The sequence below is a fragment of the Panthera leo genome, chromosome B1 (genome assembly GCF_018350215.1).
Source record: "Panthera leo isolate Ple1 chromosome B1, P.leo_Ple1_pat1.1, whole genome shotgun sequence".
NCBI classification, from domain to species: Eukaryota; Metazoa; Chordata; class Mammalia; order Carnivora; family Felidae; genus Panthera; species Panthera leo.
The window spans coordinates 25099473-25118604 of NC_056682.1; the positions used below are offsets into that span (position 1 = coordinate 25099473).

General features: G+C 38.9%; 2 protein-coding genes across 2 annotated transcripts in view; one reads left to right on the plus strand and one right to left on the minus strand.

The window, feature by feature from the left end:
* The window catches only part of DLC1 (DLC1 Rho GTPase activating protein), a 536095-nt gene that overhangs the window by 263718 nt on the left and 253245 nt on the right, over nucleotides 1-19132 (plus strand).
* Nucleotides 12357-13357, minus strand: LOC122217189 (aminoacyl tRNA synthase complex-interacting multifunctional protein 1-like). The gene is given in 2 exon segments (XM_042934045.1): nucleotides 12357-12679; nucleotides 12682-13357. Coding segments are annotated over 2 exon segments (999 nt in total).

Sequence of the window (19132 nt, forward strand, 5' to 3'; positions counted from 1 at the left end):
CTGACACGTGCCTGCCCAGGACACAAATAAGAACAACTTGGAGGGAACATACCCTCTGCTAGAGTACTGGTGTTTTGTAAGAATTGTTTCCACGTTGGGAACCACTGTCTTGCATTTTCAGGTGGGTTAAACCCTACTGTCTCAGCCTCAGGTCCTTTGTGATCTGCCTACTGTGAATAATAACAGTTTGACCTTGCTGTTGTGCTGTCACGTGAAGAGGACAAAGGCAACACTTCAATCAGCAGGAGATGCCTTTACTGTGAAGGAGAAGGTGGCCGAGGCTCTGTGGAAAGAAAGACGGGGAAGAAAGAAAGGCACCACATGACTTTGGGTTCGGTGCAGTGGAAAATATACTGCCCCAGAGATGGAAGACGTGGTGTTTAAGGACACTTTATCACTGTGGGACATTAATCTCTCAGCTCAGAAGTGGAGACCAAAACCTTACCCATTTGAGAATTCCCTATCATTTCTTCCAACAAAACAACTCTAATCTTTCCCACTCTGAGTTTTATCTTACTGGAATCAATTCAGCTGCTTGGAACACAGTGGTCACTCGAAGCCAGAGTCAAATATCTGGTCCTTGACTAGACTTACTAGCTTTACACACAGAAAACAGCCCTAGAGGCCATAAACAAACACTATTCAAACCCCACACAATTATTGATCGTAACTTGGGCTAGAAGAGAATGTGTGCTTTTTTCTGTAGAATCGTTATCTAAATTGAAAGCTTTCCTAAAGCATTTGTTCTAATAATATCACATCATTCTCATTTGTGAATTTAACTCAAAGGATCTCTTTCAACTCTTTCCTGTTCTGCCTTCTTCACAATGGTCCTGGCAGGTCGGCCAAGCCAGCTGAATTCATCCCCAAGTAGCTCAGTTCAGACGCAGTAAAACACAAAAGAGAGGACTAAACCAGAGTGTCACTTCTGTAAGCTATGTCACTAAAACGTACAGAGAACCTGATGTAGGATTTCAAAGGGTAAGGAAAAGGTTCAGCATGGCAATCTGAAAAAAGAAAGCAAACCCTTTTCAAAAAACAAGCATCGTTTTCTTTTGTTGCTATAATAAAGAAACAGTATTGTACAGAGAAACAGTTCAGGAAAAGGTCTTTGGCAGGTGCCGGCTGCTTTATGGTCTATCAGGCCTCCGATGAGGATTGATGAGGATTGAGATGCAGGAGCTAATTTGTAGGCAGCTCCCCAAAACAGGATGCTGAGTGTGTCACAGGATCTTTAAGGACAGTGTGGGATCATAGCCGGCAATTCTCTGCGTCACGTGTCCTAGCAGGTCAAGGTCTGGACTGGCTGAGTAAGGAACCTTCCACATCCTGAAAGGCAAACGTTGCAGGTGGCCTTTCTTCATGTAAGCTTGATCAGATATAACTTTGCAAGGAGAAGGGATCGCAGATGCTGTGAAGGGGGAGGGACACACAGCAGGCAGGACGAGTGACCAGGACTAAAGTCGAACCCCAGATTAGAAGAGGGTGGGAGATCTTAAACAGAGAATTGAGAGAACAAGGCAAAAGTGAAGAATCAAAAGAGGAATAAATTGAATTTTCTCCTACCTGTAATGTAGTTATCAGCATTATAAAACACAGTACATAGCCTCAAGTAGAAAATAGAGAGGAAAAGGGACAGATGCAAAGTCCGTGGCTAGGAGAGTGAGCAGGCAGGAATGGGGGTTGAAGGGAAAGTGTTCCCTGTGCATACAGGAAAGGAAGGAAGGGAGTGACACAATGCAGCAAGAATGCAAGAGAGCCCCGGCAGATTCACAGAGATGACTGTGCAGTAGGGCCACATGAATGGAGAGTGACTGATGGGGGCTCCCCTGGGATAACCTGCAGCCAGATGACCTCCCATCAGTAGGGAAACAGAGACATTGGTCTGGAAGGGACAGGCCATGCATATGATCTTCCTTATGTCCAAGCATGGGTGGGTGTACCGCCCTGACTGCATCTTGAGAGAGCACTCAGAAGGATACAAAGGGAGATAAGACTGAGTCAGGGCAAGTTCAGGAACCAAAATTCACATCCTCTCTGGCTGAGCAGATTTCTTTTTTCTTTTTTTTTTTTTTTTTTTTTTTTTTTTTTTAATATTTTCTCTTCCTGTTTGAACTTGGGAGCAATCACACTGGAGTATAAGTCAAGGCCTCTGGATTCTATCACCAACTCTTCAGTTAATTAGTGGTGAGACTCTGTCTCTGAGGCTCAGTTTATTCATCCTTAAAATGAACATGTTGGGACACCAGTCAGGATTTTAATGATAGAAACTCCCCACTCACACACTTCCCACCAGTCTACAAGGAACCTTGCATAGACCACAGGCTCCATGAGGCCAAGGCCATGTCTGTCTTGATCGCTGCCACGTCACCATAGTTGGAACAGTGCCAGGCACACCGTAGTAGAGACTCAATGACCTGTGTGTGAAATGAATTCAAGCAGAACCACATCCATGATGCAGATCAGAGCTATCCTGGCTGAAGCAATAGGGCACCCTACTACCTCAGCTGCCCTCTTGCACCCCTGGATCCCCATGGGAACCCCAGGACAGCGGGACGCCCAATTTGAACAGCATTAGCTTCTCTTCTACAGATCATAATTCTTTGGTCTCTGTGCAGCGCACAATGCGTTGAAGTGTAGAAATTAATCCGGTTGGGCCTAAATTCACCTTACTTAAGGATCACTTTTCCCACTTCAGCCTCTATTTCAAAGTCTTGGTCTTTAAACCTTCTTGCTATACGTTTCCCCCCTCCCTTTGCAGAAGATGAAAGCATTTTTCCAGACAGGCCTGCTGTGAGTGACTTCATGGAAAGGAATATCTTGCGTCCCTAATGTGCCTCTCACATGGGGAACTCCTTGTATTTATTTATTTTTAAGAATAGGGCTGGGAGGTTGACGTTTCCATTAGCAGTTGAGTGATATTTTTTTTTTTTAAATGAAAACCCTACTCCTCTGTGAGACATGCCTCACATTCCGGTCTCCCCACTTCAGGCAGTTATGTGCTACTAAATATGCAGTGGAAATGACACATGTCTGGAAACCCAGGAGCAACACCGTCTCACAAGTGCTTGCTCAGTGGTATACAATGAAGGTGTTGTAAGCGGTTAATTGAGGAAGGCAGACTCCAAGGCTCTCAAAAGAGAAATCTGTGGCACCTTAGGCATCTGGCATTAGTCCCTTCGATGTATTCAGAGGTGTCTTATGTTTGTGGGCCAGTCCCACCTACAGCAGGGTAAAGACACAGAATCATCTGACCTTCCAGAGGATCCTGGAAATATCATCGTATCTCGAGGTGAACTGAGGCCAGTGATTCCACCCACAAGGAAGGATAGCAAACCACTTAAGGGGTTGGATCAGTTCCTCATACATAACATTAGATATTAGCAAGCCATGTGGGCACTTGACTGATTACATTCTATGGTCTAGCATGCTTCTATTCCAAAGGACAGAGGTAATCAGTTTAAATTCAGGGCGGTTTTCTCTCCATTTATGTCAATGAAGGTATCCCTACAGGGCATTTTCTTGACCTACGTAAAGGCTAGTAATAGGATAGAGATTATGAAATGGAAATTAAAAATGGAATTGGATTACTAAGGATGATACTAATGGAATACAGATTGGATTAAGTGTAAATTAAGTATCCGAACAGGAAGGCCTTTGTCCTAGTTAAAGAAAGTGTTGAAAGTCTTTGGGCACAGATTTACCATGCAATCTCAAACATACCAAGAGTTTAGTCCTTGGCAAAATATGAGGCTCATTACATATGAGGAGGAGATTTTGCAAGTACCTTAGACCATGGAGTTTCTTAGACAACAGTTCATATTGTTTTGAATTAAAGATATGAGACAATGTCCCTTAAAATATACATGTTTTTATTTATACAGGTGTTTACTTTTGGTTCAACTTTGAAAGGTTTGGAAAGAAGTTCTAGCATATGATAAATTTAAAAATCACCTATCCCTATTCCAAAAAGGCAACCCATGTGAGCTTAAGAGATTTATGTGCCAGGACTCAGGGCCACCAAACAAAAGGGGATCTACAGTTGGATTACCCAGAGGCCTGGAAACTTAAAAATAATGTGTGACGGTGAGGAGGAACAAACAGGAGAGCAAATCAGAAGAAAAAGTTGATGGGCTGCTGCTCCATCCAAAGTTCAGTATGTGCTCTGAGATTATGGACCAGAAACCACCTTATTACTTGTTCCCTGGCTTCACTCACTCTCCCACCTTTTCTCTAAAGCTGGACTCTAGCACTGTATTATCCAAGATCTAGAAGGACATATCCCCGGGGGGATGGGAGGGGCAGGGAGGAGAGATACAAGAGCATACATGTGAGCAAGATACACACCTGTGCATGTGTACACACACACACACACACACACACACACACACACACATTCCTCCCTGCTGACACTCAAGTCATAAGTAACAAAGAGACCACTGTAGGAATTCTTTTCAAATTTCAGAGAATTTATTAGGGTACAGAAAGAGTTAAGAAAGCAGGTACCTTTGTACCTGGTTTTCTTCAGCCAAGAAAGGCAAATGACACACAAGCATACATCTTTGTTCTTGATCTTTCAAGTTCTCATGTTGGTGCCAAATTTAAAGAGACCCAAATGAAATCCAGTTTTGCAATCACCAAACACTGAGAAATACTTGAGCATACTTGACGAGTTTAGATTTGGTTGTTCCTGCAATGCTACTGGGAAATGAAGTTATAGGATTCTTTTGCATGATAGCGGGGTGGGTTTTGTGTGTGTGTTTGTTTGTTTATTTTGATTGTATGGGGAGAACATGTGAAAATGATTTAACCAGTGAGTTTAGTTCTACAGTTTAGTAAAGCAGTTTACAGTAATTTATTCTTTGCCGTTTCTGTGCCCTTTGTGTAATAGAAAGCTTTGGAATAACAACCAGGTTCAATTTCAGTCTTGTCACCAGCTTTATGACCTTGGACCAATTTGTTATCTGAGCTTCAGTGCTGTTAATTCATAAAATAGGGATAACTGTACATAGTTCTCGTGGCTGCCGTGAAGTTTACAAGAAAGAGTAAATGTGAGTGCTTAGCATTCATTTATTCGATTACATTTGTTAAGTCTCCACATCATGCTTGGTCTAGGTCTGCAGGGCAGACACAAAGCAAAGCCCCTGCCCTCAGGGAGCAAATATTCAAGTGGAAGATAGAGAACAAACTGGAAAGAAATCCCAAGTGAAATACTTGCAGGTCAGTTCCTCAGGCTCTCATTTGTAGCTATTAACAGACTTAGGATTTTGCAATTAGTTGTGTGACTGTATGATTAATGTTTATGTCCCCCACTAAGGTGTGGGTTCCACGATAGTAGAGACCAAATATTGTATGCCCACACCATGCACAGAGGTGACAGATACGCACAAGTACAGAATAACGAATGAATGAATGAGGGTAAAGAAATAAACCGAAGAGTATATCATTGAGAAAACAGAGATCTGAGGGAGTAAATCTTTTGATATGATAGGACAGTCTAGAAAGTCCTCTCTAGGAATCTGGAACATTTAAAATATGGCAAGAAGCCAGCCCTGTGGAGGAAAAGAGCCAGGAGAGGAGAATTCTAGACAGGAACTGTCCGGGGCAAAGGCCCTGAGACAGGAAAGAGTGTGGAATGCTTAAGGAACAGGAAGGGGCCAATGTGGCTGGTGCACCGTGAACCTGCAGGGCCTGCAGACGATGTTAAGTGTGAGTTTTATTCTAAACATAATGTAAGTTCCCTTTCCTTCTTCCACGCCTCCCTTTGTTTATAGTTTTGTTTTGGTAACAAGACTAACATACATTCAAAAATTATGCAACAATACTAGATAATGGATAATTAATCGTGGATTACGGGAAATAGATGCCCGTGTTCAGAAGTGGACGGGATGTGAGCTAATGCATCCAGGAAAGGTTAGCCTGCACCAGAATTTACCTCTCACTTCAAGTTTATCTTTGAAATTATTACATTATCAGGCACTTGCCTCCCAGCTTTACAAAGTGCCCAGAAACCTGGCTGCACCAAGACAAAGTGTTCTCATTTCATGCTGGCTTGCCTCCGCTCTGGAGGATGTCAAAGACATTTTCACAAGCCAGACTTGACAATGCCCCAAAGCACAGGCTCTTTCTCCAGTTTTACTGGTAGACTTGAGCAAGTTTAGGCTTCATGTTCTCTGGCACCATCATGTTCACCCTCCCTGCAGATTTTGTCTTCAGTCTAACCGCATAGACTGAATACGTGCTAACTCATCTCTGCCCTGTAAACAGATTCAACTTTAGCCACCTTTTCATACTTTCCTCTTTGGGGGCAGGAAACTGGAAAGTTCTGCTGATTTCTCAGAATCAGCAGTGGTTAGCATCTTTTGTGTCAGTGGCTCTATGGCTCTGAGCTTAGATTTATTTCCCTGGTTTTAGGACATTTTCTGTTCCTCCTTCTTCCTTCTTGACTATTGGAAATCTATCTTAGCTCAACCTAGTCATCAAATCATTACCTGGCCCAGTGCCCAACATCTGCCATTGCTTCCTTATAGAAGATTACCGATAAATGTGATTGATCAGGAGAATTTGGGTGGCAGTACTATTCTCAGTCCTTTGAGTTCTGCCTTGATCAAGAAGCTTGAGTCTATTCCTTCCTACCCTACCAGGAGAGACATTTGATTTTGGTAGGGGAAGTTTGCCAGAAAGGTTCCTAGATACTTTGGAGCTTTCTTTGAAATATGCAAATCATAAAAATGTGTAAAGGACATTTTTTATGTATATGCCACTTCTTTAAAATGACACCTGAAATGTGTATTAAATTTCATTTAAAATACTTACGTTGTAAAGTAAGAAAGAAGAAGAATATAATAACTGTATATAGCATGAGCCCAACCGTGCATACAAGAAGGAAACAAACCAAATTGTTGATGATGTTTATATCTGGGCAGTGAGATTATGGATTTTTAAAATTTTTATTTTTTCATTATTTTTAGCATTTAATAATTTTTAATATGTGGATTTCTTGCATAATCAGAAAAATTAGGCTATTTATAAGAGATAAGAAATCACACTGTGCAACCAGAATGCACAGAACAAGTGTTATCCTCCTGATTCTATGTGGTCTTCAATCTGAAACACATTAGGATTAACTGCGGAAAAATAAACTAAGTAAATAATAGGGGTGGAAAAAACTTTTGGAGGTGATGGGTATGTTTATGGCCTTGACTGTGGTGGTGGTTTTATGGTGTATACTTATCTCTACACTCATCAAGTTGTATATCTTAAATATGGACAGCTTTTTCTATGTCAGTCAGATCTCAATAAAGTGAGATAAAAAAAATACAAAGAATTAACTGGAGAACTGTGAACGCTGCCACTTCCCAAACTGAGCCTTTTACCAATTAAATCAGAAGCAGAAACCCAGGCATCAGTATTTTTTTTAAGTTCCCAGGTGATTTCAATGTACAGCCAAGGTTAAGGATCACTGGTAGACTAATTGAATAGCTTAATGGTTTGCAACTCTCCCTGCAGTTAGAATCTCCTGGGAGTTTTCATAAGACCAGCATGCGGTCCCTAATCCCAGGTTCTAATGTTAATTGGTTTGTGACAGGGCCCTCACACCAGTAGATTTAAATTTTTTCCAGGATTCTTATGTACAGACAGGGTTGTAACCCGCTGTCAGGTAAACTAACCTGAGTTGAGTATTCACCCTGGGCAGGGCTCTGAGCTGAGTGTTTTATGTGCATTTAATTCTCAAAATAATCCAACGAGGTGGATGTTATTATTCCCATCTCACAGAAGAGGAAACTAGTACTCAGAAACATGAAATAAATTCCTCTAGGCACGCCAACTCTTTTGAACCCAGGTTGTCTGTCTCATGTGGAGATAGGCAAAGAAAGCATTCTCCCCAGTTTTGGAAGAAGTGGGGGAAACTGGGGAGAATGTTTTCTAAATTCCCTAAGGTAGAATCTGGCATACCCACTTTTAATCGTTGACGCAGTAGCTCTTTATATGAAGTTTTTGAATTAGCAGTTGTCCCATTCAATTTCTATGTAGAACAACATCAAGTGTAATGGCATCCCCAGTTTCCCAGACATTCTGTTTATTCATTCCCTAACAACCTGAATGGCATTAAACTTCACATATGTTCTGATATATATTGTAATGCTTTAGAACTTAAACTTCCAACTTGTTACAAGTTACAATCATATCTCATTGCTTAACTTGTGACACTGTTTATCTTCTCTCCTGAAATCATGGCGCAGCTGCTATTTATTTTATATCATTCTTTGGTAATAACTAGTTAATTTGTATTTTGAGACTTCTTAAAGAATTTTGCAAAACTCCTTACATAATTAAAGGCACTATTGGATGTCCCAAAGCCGACTTCAGGATTGCTGTTCCAGACAAATTTCAGCATCACTGGCTTTGCTGAGATCTCCTCTCCGAAGCTTCATTTAGAATGAGTTGTGTTTTGCTGCAGTGGCTGAAAGTATGCTCCACCCCTTCGGAAAGTCGAGATCCCCATCAACTTCAGGCAGATCAGCAGGTGCACGTCACCAGCAGAACTGGGCTCTTTTCACTTATAATCTGAGTTCCAAGTCTTTGAAGTAAAACTCATTTGCCCAGATTAGTATAGCATTACCTGAGTGTAACATTACCCAATAAAACTAAATTGATGGGTTGAGGATACAAAATAAGCCATTTCAATTACCAGGATTCCGGATCAGCTTATGGGACAGGTTTTGTGAGATGGCAGAGAGGCCAGAGAACAAATACTGTTTAAAAAGATCATTTGTAACTGTTTTCCTTTTGCCTGATAAAATAAGCATTATCTTTCAAATAATGTTACAGAGGACTATCATCCACAAACTTGCAGGGGAACATAGCCTTAACTTGGATAACTTTGGCAATGAGCACATAAAAAAGAGAAAACAAAGAAGATAAAAAAGAAAAAGGAAATGACCATTTTGGGGGCTTGAGTTCAGATAGAAGGGAATACTCACTTTTTTATTTCCCTTGTCTGTGAGCATTGTTATTTGGCTCCTTCCTTAGGAATTTTATGTTGTACTTTTAAAGGTATTAAAATCCTATTTTGTGATTGGGTTCTTTGGGAAGGAGAAACTATAATGGATAAAATGGGAAAATATTTTAATGTTTATTTTTTAAAAGGAAAAGGAAACTTTTATTACTTTTCTTTCACCTACTTTAGTCCAGGAGAAAACATAGGAGGCAAATTAATAATAGTCCATGCTGCTAAGCAAACAAGAAAAAAATACTTACCAGAGAAATCAAGGGCTTTTGGACTAAATGCAAACCAAGGTCCATCCCTCATCCTTCTTTCAAGATGGCACTTAAACTTTGCAATCTCACTGATCTGGAGGAAATAAAACTGATATTTTGAGATGAAAATCTGATTAGAGTTTTAATGTTCTTCAGGTTATTTTACTGTTTATAAGTAAAAACAACTGTGTATTACAGGTCTACTTCTACCTATGGGTGTGTATTTTATGTGTGTTTTTGCATATGTGGCAAAGAGACTTGTTCTGACATCGCTAGTTTCAGTTAACTACTAAGTTAGAATCTTCTGACTTACAGCTGTGAGTTTCAGAAAAACTTAAAGTGGATAGAAGAATGTTTGTTATAAAGCAACATGTTATAATAACATTAGCCTTTGAAGTTTTATCTGGGTTGGGGGGTGCCTGGGTGGCTCAGTCAGTTAAGCCTCTGACTTTGGCTCAGGTCATAATCTCATAGTTCATGGGTTCGAGCCTCGTGTCAGGCTCTATGCTGACAGCTCAGAGCCTGGAGCCTGCTTCGGATTCTGTGCCTCCCTCTCTCTAACCCTCCCTTGCTAGCGCTTTGTCTCTCTCTCTCTCTCTCTCTCTCTCTCTCTCTCTCAAAAGTGAATAAACATTAAAAAAATTTAAAGATGTATCTGGGGATTTTCAGAAAGTTCTTATCTCTTTCAAGGTAATACCCAACTTATGAGAAGATACATACAGGTATATTAATAAAATTTATATCCTAAGTGGAATTTACATATTTTTTTAATTATCCAGTGGTCCTCTTCTAATTTCTTCCAAGCATTCTTTACATCTTCAGAGTATTGCAAAATTTGTAGTATGTTTTTAATCCAGGGTAATTCATACAGCATTGGAAAAAATAGGTGTTTTCATTCATCCCAATTTTCGTAAGAATTCAACTCATCTGTCACAAAAATCTCTCAACTGTTACAATTCTCAAGAAAGAAAATCCTGAAGAATTATGATTGGACTCACAAAAGAAGAAACAACCTGTCTTCTTGTAACTTTACTCAGAATTTCACAATCCATGCTAAACCATAAAGGAAAGGCCAAACACAATAAAATGGCAGAAAACCAGTAAGAATGTGCCAGAGTTCAGAGAACAGTTGCCCCAGGCTTAACTTCATTGACCTTTAATCTCTTTGAGGCATCAGTGACTTTTCTATAAGGCATCTTACAGTGTGACCACACTCAGGCCTTGCATAGTTCCCCTGCAAGCTGGAGTCGTAACAGTCCATGTCAGACTTGACTTTTGGTGCTGAATAGTTGGGTTAAATTTGCCTAAGAAGAAATATACCAGTTTTCTCTGGAATGGCATATTTGAAACACTTTGGCATCAGACAGTAAGGTAGGATGTAATCTCTGACTCAGGGAAGAACTTTTCTGAGGCTTCTTTGACTTATGCTCATGAAGTAATTTGACTCAAAAGACCTTCTAGAACTCTAACAGTACTGTCCTAAAAGTGAAATGTAGCCTAGGAGTAAAAAAAGAGCACTGGTCAGGAAGTCAGAATTTCCATTATTGATGTACTACTTATTAGCCATGTGACCTTCAGAAATAAAGTTTGGAAATCATTTATTAAGCCCTGTACTATAGGTTAGAACTGGTGCATATAGAGCCCAGTTGCTGACTTCAAGAAGTTCAAATTGAATAGAGAAAATAAGTGAATACAAGTTACGATGATATAGTTTGATAAATGACATACAAGCATTTGGAAAAATTCTGAAGAGACAGAAATGGATAATCAGTTTTGTTTGGGGAATGTAGGCAGAAGCATCTGGAGAGGTTTCAAGCAGGACCTTGAAAGGTAACTGCCAAGTAATCTGGTATGGTGAAAACATACAGTGGGGGAGAAGGAAGGACAATTTAGATAAAATGTAAATTGAGACAAATCGTGAAAAGCTTTGAATAACTTGCTAAAGAATTTGGACAACACAGCCTGTTTGGAACTAGATTTCTTCATCTTTAAGATGAAGAGCTGAATGGGACTATTTCTGAGTTCATGACCAGGTCTGCAAGTCTAAATGAGACTACATTAAAAGTTCAAGAGGAAATGCTTTGTATGAAAATCTGGCCAGATAATAATCAGTTCCTGTAAAGATAATGCCAAGTTAGTGACTATTACTCCAAACTCCAGAATAATCTCCCTTGCATCATCATATCAGTGCTTTAGTAGAGGGGATGGGGAGACTTTTTGTTTTTTTAATGAATCAATATGACTTTGTGTTATATGTGCAAAAAAGAGTACTTTCCAGGACTTCGAGTTGAATTACTTAAAATGTTATTCTAGGACGATAAAGCTACAGACAGAATTGGATTGCCCCAAATTCATGGATTGAAGTTCTAACCTCTGATGTGACTGTATTTAGAGTAAGGAAGCAATTACAATGAAATGAAGTCAGAATCGTGAGCCCTGATCACATAAGAGACACCAGAGAGCCTGCTCTATCCCCTCATGTGTACTCAGAGGAAAGGCCATGTGAGGATCCAGCAAGAACGTGGCCATCTGCAAGCCAGAAAGAGTCCTCACTAGAATCAAATCTGCTAGACCCTGATCTTGGACTTCTAACCTCCAGAACAGTGAGAAACACATTTCTATTGTTTAAGCCACCCAGTCTCTGGTATTTTGTTATTGTTTCCCAAGCTGAGTGAACAGATATCAAACAAATGGTATTTATTATGGGACCTATTTTTTAAGTTTCAGTTAAGGTATCAAAATCTGTTTTTATTTTTTTTTTTATTTTTTTTTAAATTTTTTTAACGTTTATTTATTTTTAAGACAGAGACAGAGCATGAACAGGGGAGGGGCAGAGAGAGAGGGAGACACAGAATCTGAAACAGGCTCCAGGCTCTGAGCTGTCAGCACAGAGCCCGACGTGGGGCTCGAACCCACGGACCGTGAGATCATGACCTGAACCAAAGTCAGACGCTTAACCGACCAAGCCACCCAGGCGCCCCCAAAATCTGTTTTTAAAATGTGATTGCAAGTTTTAGAACATTTGAAGTTTTAGTTCTTTATGGCAATTTCAAACACTAGAAAATATTTTTTTGACAAATATCTTTTTATTGTTATTAAAGTTTTCTCCAATGTATTTCAGTAAATGAGTATTTTCTTTTATTGTATTTTATTCCACTGTTGGTCATAGTTTGAGCCCTACACACTCCCTTCCCTTTCACCTCAAAGGGAACTCCTTTGTATGTAGCCACACACTCATCTTTAGTGCAGAGATCTGGCTGGATCTGCTCCCAAATCTTCTTAGGATTTAGCTCCTTGTCAGGCTCTCCAGGAAAAGCATCAAAAACAATTCTGTCTCCAGGAACAGACCCAGTGGGAGGTGCCAAGATTTCAACCTTCTCAGGTGAGCTAGCACACATTACCACTGCCTGAGATATTACCCCCTCATCTTTGCAGGTTTCAGGTTACAAAGTAAAATCACCATCCTATTTTGCATCTGTTCAAGAGGAACATGATTCACCAGGCCACTGACAACTGTTCTTGGGGCTGTTTCTCCAACATCTACTTCTTCTACATGTAAAGAATCTGCATCAGGATGTTTTCTGGCAGTAATGATGCAACCAACTCCAAGATCCAGACGAGAAACATCAATTGGCTCAGAGTCAGCACTTCCTGCTATTGATGGTTTTTTCTCCTTTTTCTCTTTCATTTCAATTTTCTCTTTCATCTTTTCTTCCACTCTTCCTCCTGTTATCTGTTCTTTGGCACCAGAAGATACAGTTCTTATTGGCATAGACTGTATCACTTTTTCAGAAACCGTGGAATTAGCTTGCAGTGGAGTACCAGATGGGAATGGTGTTTGTTTCACTCCATTTTGAATTTCTGCCTGAACTAGCTCTTGTTTCAATTCTTCAATTTCTTTCTTTAATTTAGCATTTTCAACTGGAAGTTTCTTCTCTTCTCTCAAAGTTGCCTGCAAAATTGCTTTCTCCTTAAGAAGAGCAACTTGCTGCTTTAAATATTCAATAATTTCATCTGCTTCTGCACCCTTCTGTTCCAGTCTCTTCAGAACAGCACCATTAGTTGTCATTTTTTTAAAGATACGGCAGAAAATCATAAATCGGTGGACAGAGCAACCTGGAGAGCCTCGCCGGGTAGCCTCAGTCTTCCAAAAATAATATATTTTTGACTGATCATGCAGCTATGTGATGATTGTAAATGCAACCCTTCCAATGATGTCTTATTTCTTTTGAAATGAGAATAATCATTGATTTTAAACCTCTCATTATCTTTATTTTTATTTTTTAAATTTTAACGTTTGTTTATTTTTTCCAGAGACAGGGAGACAGAGCACAAGTGGGGGAGGGGCAGAGAGAGAGGGAATCAGAGAATCCAAACCAGGCTCCAGGCTCTAAGTTGTCAGCACAGAGCTCGATGTGGTACTTGAACTAACAAACTGCGAGATCATGACCTGAACTGTAGTTGAACGCTTAACCAACTGAGCCACCCGGGGACCCCAAAACTTCTCTTTTTCTACATTTCTGAGCTTTATCAGTGAGCTAAATATTAGTGGCATTCGGCAAACTGAAATGGGCTAATGGACTTGGTGCATAAGTGAATTTCAAACCAAACAAGTTTATTTAAATTTTCTTTTTTCTTTTCTTTTTTTTTTTCTTTTTTTTACTTCTAAAGGACTTCTATTTACATGCATGTGTATACTAAAAACTCTGATGATTATTTTGGCATTCACCCAAAGTGAATCTTTTATCAGCTGCTTGATGCCAAATACTGTGTTGGGCCCCAGGCATAGGGGTGGAGATGATTCTCTGCTTCCACTAAAGCTCACAGTCAAGTCTATTAGACAATGGAATTGACAATGACAGACAATAAAGTATTCTAAGGGCTATGATAGAAGTACAGGTTGCTATGGGAGCATGCAGCAAAAGCATCTAACTAGTTAGAAGGGCCAGGAAACTTCTAGAAAAAGTTTACTTAAGGAAAGCCTGGAAGGAAGTTTGTATGTATAAGGCACCAGTAACTATGTCAAATGAAGGAATTTTAGTCAGTAGTAATTAGCCAAGCAAAGACGTAGGGAATGAGTTTTTAGGCAGAGTAAACATATTGTTTGAAGGTCTGGAATAAAAGAGCACAGCCAATTACAGAAACAAAAAGAAATTCAATATGGCCGGAGGGCAGAATCTCAAGAGGCTGAAATGTGGAGAAGCATGTGTCCACAGACAAACCTATTAGCCTATTTCACTCTCAACCAGTTTTGAGTAAATCAAGAATTGTGCCACTGGCTATGTAGTACAGGACATTAGAGTTAGAGGGGGCTTTAGAAAAATAATCCTTTGTTATTTTAAGTAAAGAAACAATAAAAGGTTGTGAGACTTTTTATAGGTATTAAGTATAAATTCAAACATATTTTCTCTGACTCAGAAGAAATACCACATATATAGTTGGCAACGAAATGTTTTAGATGCTCTGCAACCCCTCACCAGAATGCCCCTTTCCTCTCCTTGTCCCTCCCTGGGAGTTACTCTCCTAAGAACCGAACAGGGCAAGCCTCCCATGGCTTAACTTCTATAGCCTGTCTGGGTTGCAGCCTTAAAGAGCAAAGCCGCCTCTAATCACCCTTCAGGAGAAAGTGGTCTATGTTAAAGACAGGTAAGAAGGAAGAGTAGCATCATCTGGGAAATGAAAACTGTATAATATCCTAAATTAAAACTCTAGATGAAAAATATTTATCTTAAGTGGGCTATTGCCCATCTCTACATATCTCTAAATCAATCATGTTTTGAATTAAAGAATAACATGGAAATTTCCAGATATTTTGATTTAATACAAAAATCACTCAGCTTTAACTACAGTTCTAGGCAATTTGTTTAGGTATCAACTTATCTTTACTATTATATACTTATCACTTTACTTTGAAAAATAAAGGGACTGATACGCTTATCCACAGGAGTGAATGTTCTATTTTTAAAGGAAGGATAAGATAATTCATCTAATATTACCAAGCAAGGTTAATGTTTAGCCAGCAGTAAATATTTATTTGACCTCATTCTTATCTGCTTGGTATCTTACACCACACCAAACAGTGTCTCAATAAAAATGTTAAAAATTGAAACCCATCATATCTGTTCCTTTTTTCAAACTTATGTGTTCATAAAATCCTTGACACCTTACAGATCCTTTTGTCTAAAACACATGCATCTACAGATGAGGAAACTGAAGCCAGGGAGAGTAAGTGATCCATCCGACTGAGTGCTTCTGCATGTAGCTTGGGCGGGAAGTAAACAGTGTAGCAAGATTTGAAGGCAGACAGTCTGGCTCCATGACCTGCCCTCAACCACAGTGCTCCGTGAACTCTTTCTAGTTGCATTTAGTGTTTTATTTATTTATTTATTTCATCGGAAAGCTGTCTCTGCATGATTTCCTTTTATCTCTTTATAAGCATATGGAGCCATTCAGCACCTAACGGGAAACACATTCTATGTGTAAAATACCCCAAAATTAATTACTAATAAAGATTTATTGATCTCTTAATGGTATGCAAAGCACTACATAGATGGTTTTGGGGAGCATGAGAACTGACTGTAAAGGATATTAATAAAGGTTTTTATTTTACTCTTTATACTTCCCTGTGTTTTTAAAATTTTCTACAGGCGGTGTCTGGCATATATGAATTAAACGTTTGTTAAAGAATGACTGGATATGTGCTACTATATGCCTGGTTATTAATGTAATTTAAAAGAATTTGAAATAAGAATTCATAATTTAATGTAAACTAATTCAAGGGGATTTATTTGCAATCTCTTTTGAGAAATGTGTCAGAACCTAAGCATCCGGAGAATTACAATTTTTCTAAGTCAGGTTTCAGTAAACACTTTCTGTAAAGGGTCAGATAGCAAATATTTTGGGCTTTGTGGCCGTTGCCAAAGCAGCATGGACAATACAAAAACCAGTGTACTCGGATGTGTTCTAATAACATTTTATTTGTGGACACTAAAATTTCAATTTCATGTAGTTTTCATGTGCCATAATATATGCTCTTTCACTGTTTTTCATATATCAAATAATATAGTTTACAGACTGTACGAAAACTGGAAAGGATGGATTTGGCTCAAAGGTGTAAGCATGCAACTCCTTTCTTAGTGATTCGTTTGGAAAAATTAACATTACAGCAATAGTGTAGCTTATCAGCAATGGTGACGTACATGGATTTGGGATTGAAGCCCAACTCTGTTTCCTAGTTTGTGACATTAATTTCTTAAATTCTTTGTGATTCACGTTCTTCTTCTGTAAAATGGGGCCAACAATAATACCCTCCTCATTAGTTTATTATAGGAATAAATGAATATAAATGAATTTATGTAAAACACAGTAAGTGCTACATTTATGTTTAGTAAATACATAACTTCATTGTTTAAAAACATTTGGGGGGCGCCTGGGTGGCTCAGTCGGTTGAGTGGCCGACTTCAGCTCAGGTCATGATCTCGCGGTCCGTGAGTTCGAGCCCCGCGTCGGGCTCTGTGCTGACAGCTCAGAGCCTGGAGCCTGTTTCAGATTCTGTGTCTCCCTCTCTCTGACCCTCCCCCGTTCATGCTCTGTCTCTCTCTGTCTCAAAAATAAATAAACGTTAAAAAAAATAAAATTAAAAAAATAAATAAATAAATAAATAAATGTTAAAAAAATTTTTTAAAATAAAAAATAAATACAAATAAAAATAAAAACATTTGGGACTCCTTTGGAAAGACTTTTACAGCCAAGTTATAAATCATGGGAGAAGACATCACCACACACTATGGTTACCGATTTTATTCATGAAAACTGTCCCTAAATTTGTCCATTACAAAAATCTAAATCAAAATCCAATATTTGTATCAAAAGTCAACTTTGAAACTTGTTATTGGATTTGACTGTTTCAAAATATAATTATCTTGAACAGGAAAAATATTCCAAAGAATGATACCAAAAGAATGAGTACACAGTTTGAAAACAATTGCAAAGAGGATACCAAAAGAATGAGTAAGAAGTTTGAAAACAGTTATAAAGAGGGCCTTTTGGGTAAAATGGGAATAGAATCATGGAAGCTTGCAGTTTTCCAAGCCTACTATTCTAACATGGATAATTCTTATTTAGAAATAATCCTTCTGGTGCTTTTCTTCATGGTTACACTTCACACTTTTTAAGAATCTTAAAATCTTGGAGAGGAAATACATAAAAAAATTCAGCTAAGTGCCATACATGATAAAGGACATACAAGTAATAAAGCAATGCATATTAATGAGGAAGGCTAAATGAATGCCAGTTGAAGTAGTTATAACATCTATCATTAGGGTACATTTGGGGATGGGCCTTGAAAGAAAGGGAAAACAATTTTTAAGAAAAGTTCTAGATGTGGTATGGTAGTGCTTTTCTCCTCCAGACACCTTTTCCTGGTAACAGATCCAGCCTCTGGCCACAGAGGGGAGCACGTGATCTAGCTTGGATCTTCGTAACAATCTCCAGAGTTTTTGGGACCTGCCAGACAAGACTGCTTATTTTAGTTTCTGGTCACAAATCAAAATTCCTAATATGCTTACAGCAATATTGCCACCGAATGAAGAAGCTGGTGTCAAAGACTAAAGTCAGCAAACCAAAGACAAGCAAAGGAGAGAGAGAGAGAGAGAGAGAGAGAGAGAGAGAGAGTCCTGATACAGTTAGGTCCGGTCATTCTGAGGCTACATCCACCTTCAAATTCAGGATGTGTGAAATGCAGCATATCTTCTTTTTCCTCCCCGTATCTCTTGCCATCATACCTCCTCTTTTCCCAAAGTCAGCTTCAGATTACCTGATCATTCATCTAGAAAACTAGTTGTTTAGGTTTCCTCTCCTTCCTCACCCACTTACCCTGTCCACATCAAATCCAGATCCTTGGCCTCTTTTTTCTTTATAGTATTTATTCCTTTTTTGTTTCTGTGTCTAACAAAAATTAGCGAACCCTACTCCATCTCTTTCATCTCCTGCTTTCTACTTCTCAGAGCAGTTATTTTCGGGTTTTATTTTGGTTTTGGTTTTATTTGTTTGTTTGCTGCTTCTACCAATATTTACTTCTATATTTCTAAGTAACATATTTAACTGATATTTCTTGTTTTTTCCCATTTTGTTATTCAGCTAATAAAGATAAAGGTTTAAACTCTCCTACACCACACACACACGCACACGCACACACATGCACACACACTATATTGTATTATGATATTCTCTTGTTTGCACTTTTTTTTCCTTTTAGTTGCTTCCTTTGAGGGAGAGCTTATTTTCTATAGTCATTTCACTTATTCACTTCCAAACTCTCTGCCAGAACTATAAAACTTTTCTCAATATGTTGATATTACTGATCTTGTGGTCTATCATGTTTGTTTTGTCTTACTTTATGTTATTCTTGAGGATATTTCTCATCGTGCTTTACATTTTTCTGCTTCTCTGTGGACTGTTATCTATCCCTCTTTCCAGCTGTCAACCTGTCACCATGATTCTCCTTGGCTCATCCTGGATTGGTTCCCTTGTTTCCTAGAATTCATTCATCGTTCCCTATTTTGGTTTACTTCCTTGTCATGATGGAGCAGATTTCTCCAATGACTAAGAAACAGTGCGTGGAATATAATTTTTGAAATTAATTTCCACATCTGAAAATGCTTTTAATCTGCCTGGATACCAGATTGATAGTTTAGTTAGGTATCAAATTCTAGGTTAGAAATTAGTTTCCCTAAAAACTTCTAGACATTAGTTGATTGCCTTCTAGCTTACCGTTTTGCTCTTAGAAAGGCCAATGTCTCTGAGTCTCAACTTATATATGATGTGTTTTCACCTACTTTATGAAAAATTTAGATTTTTCTACTTATCTCTA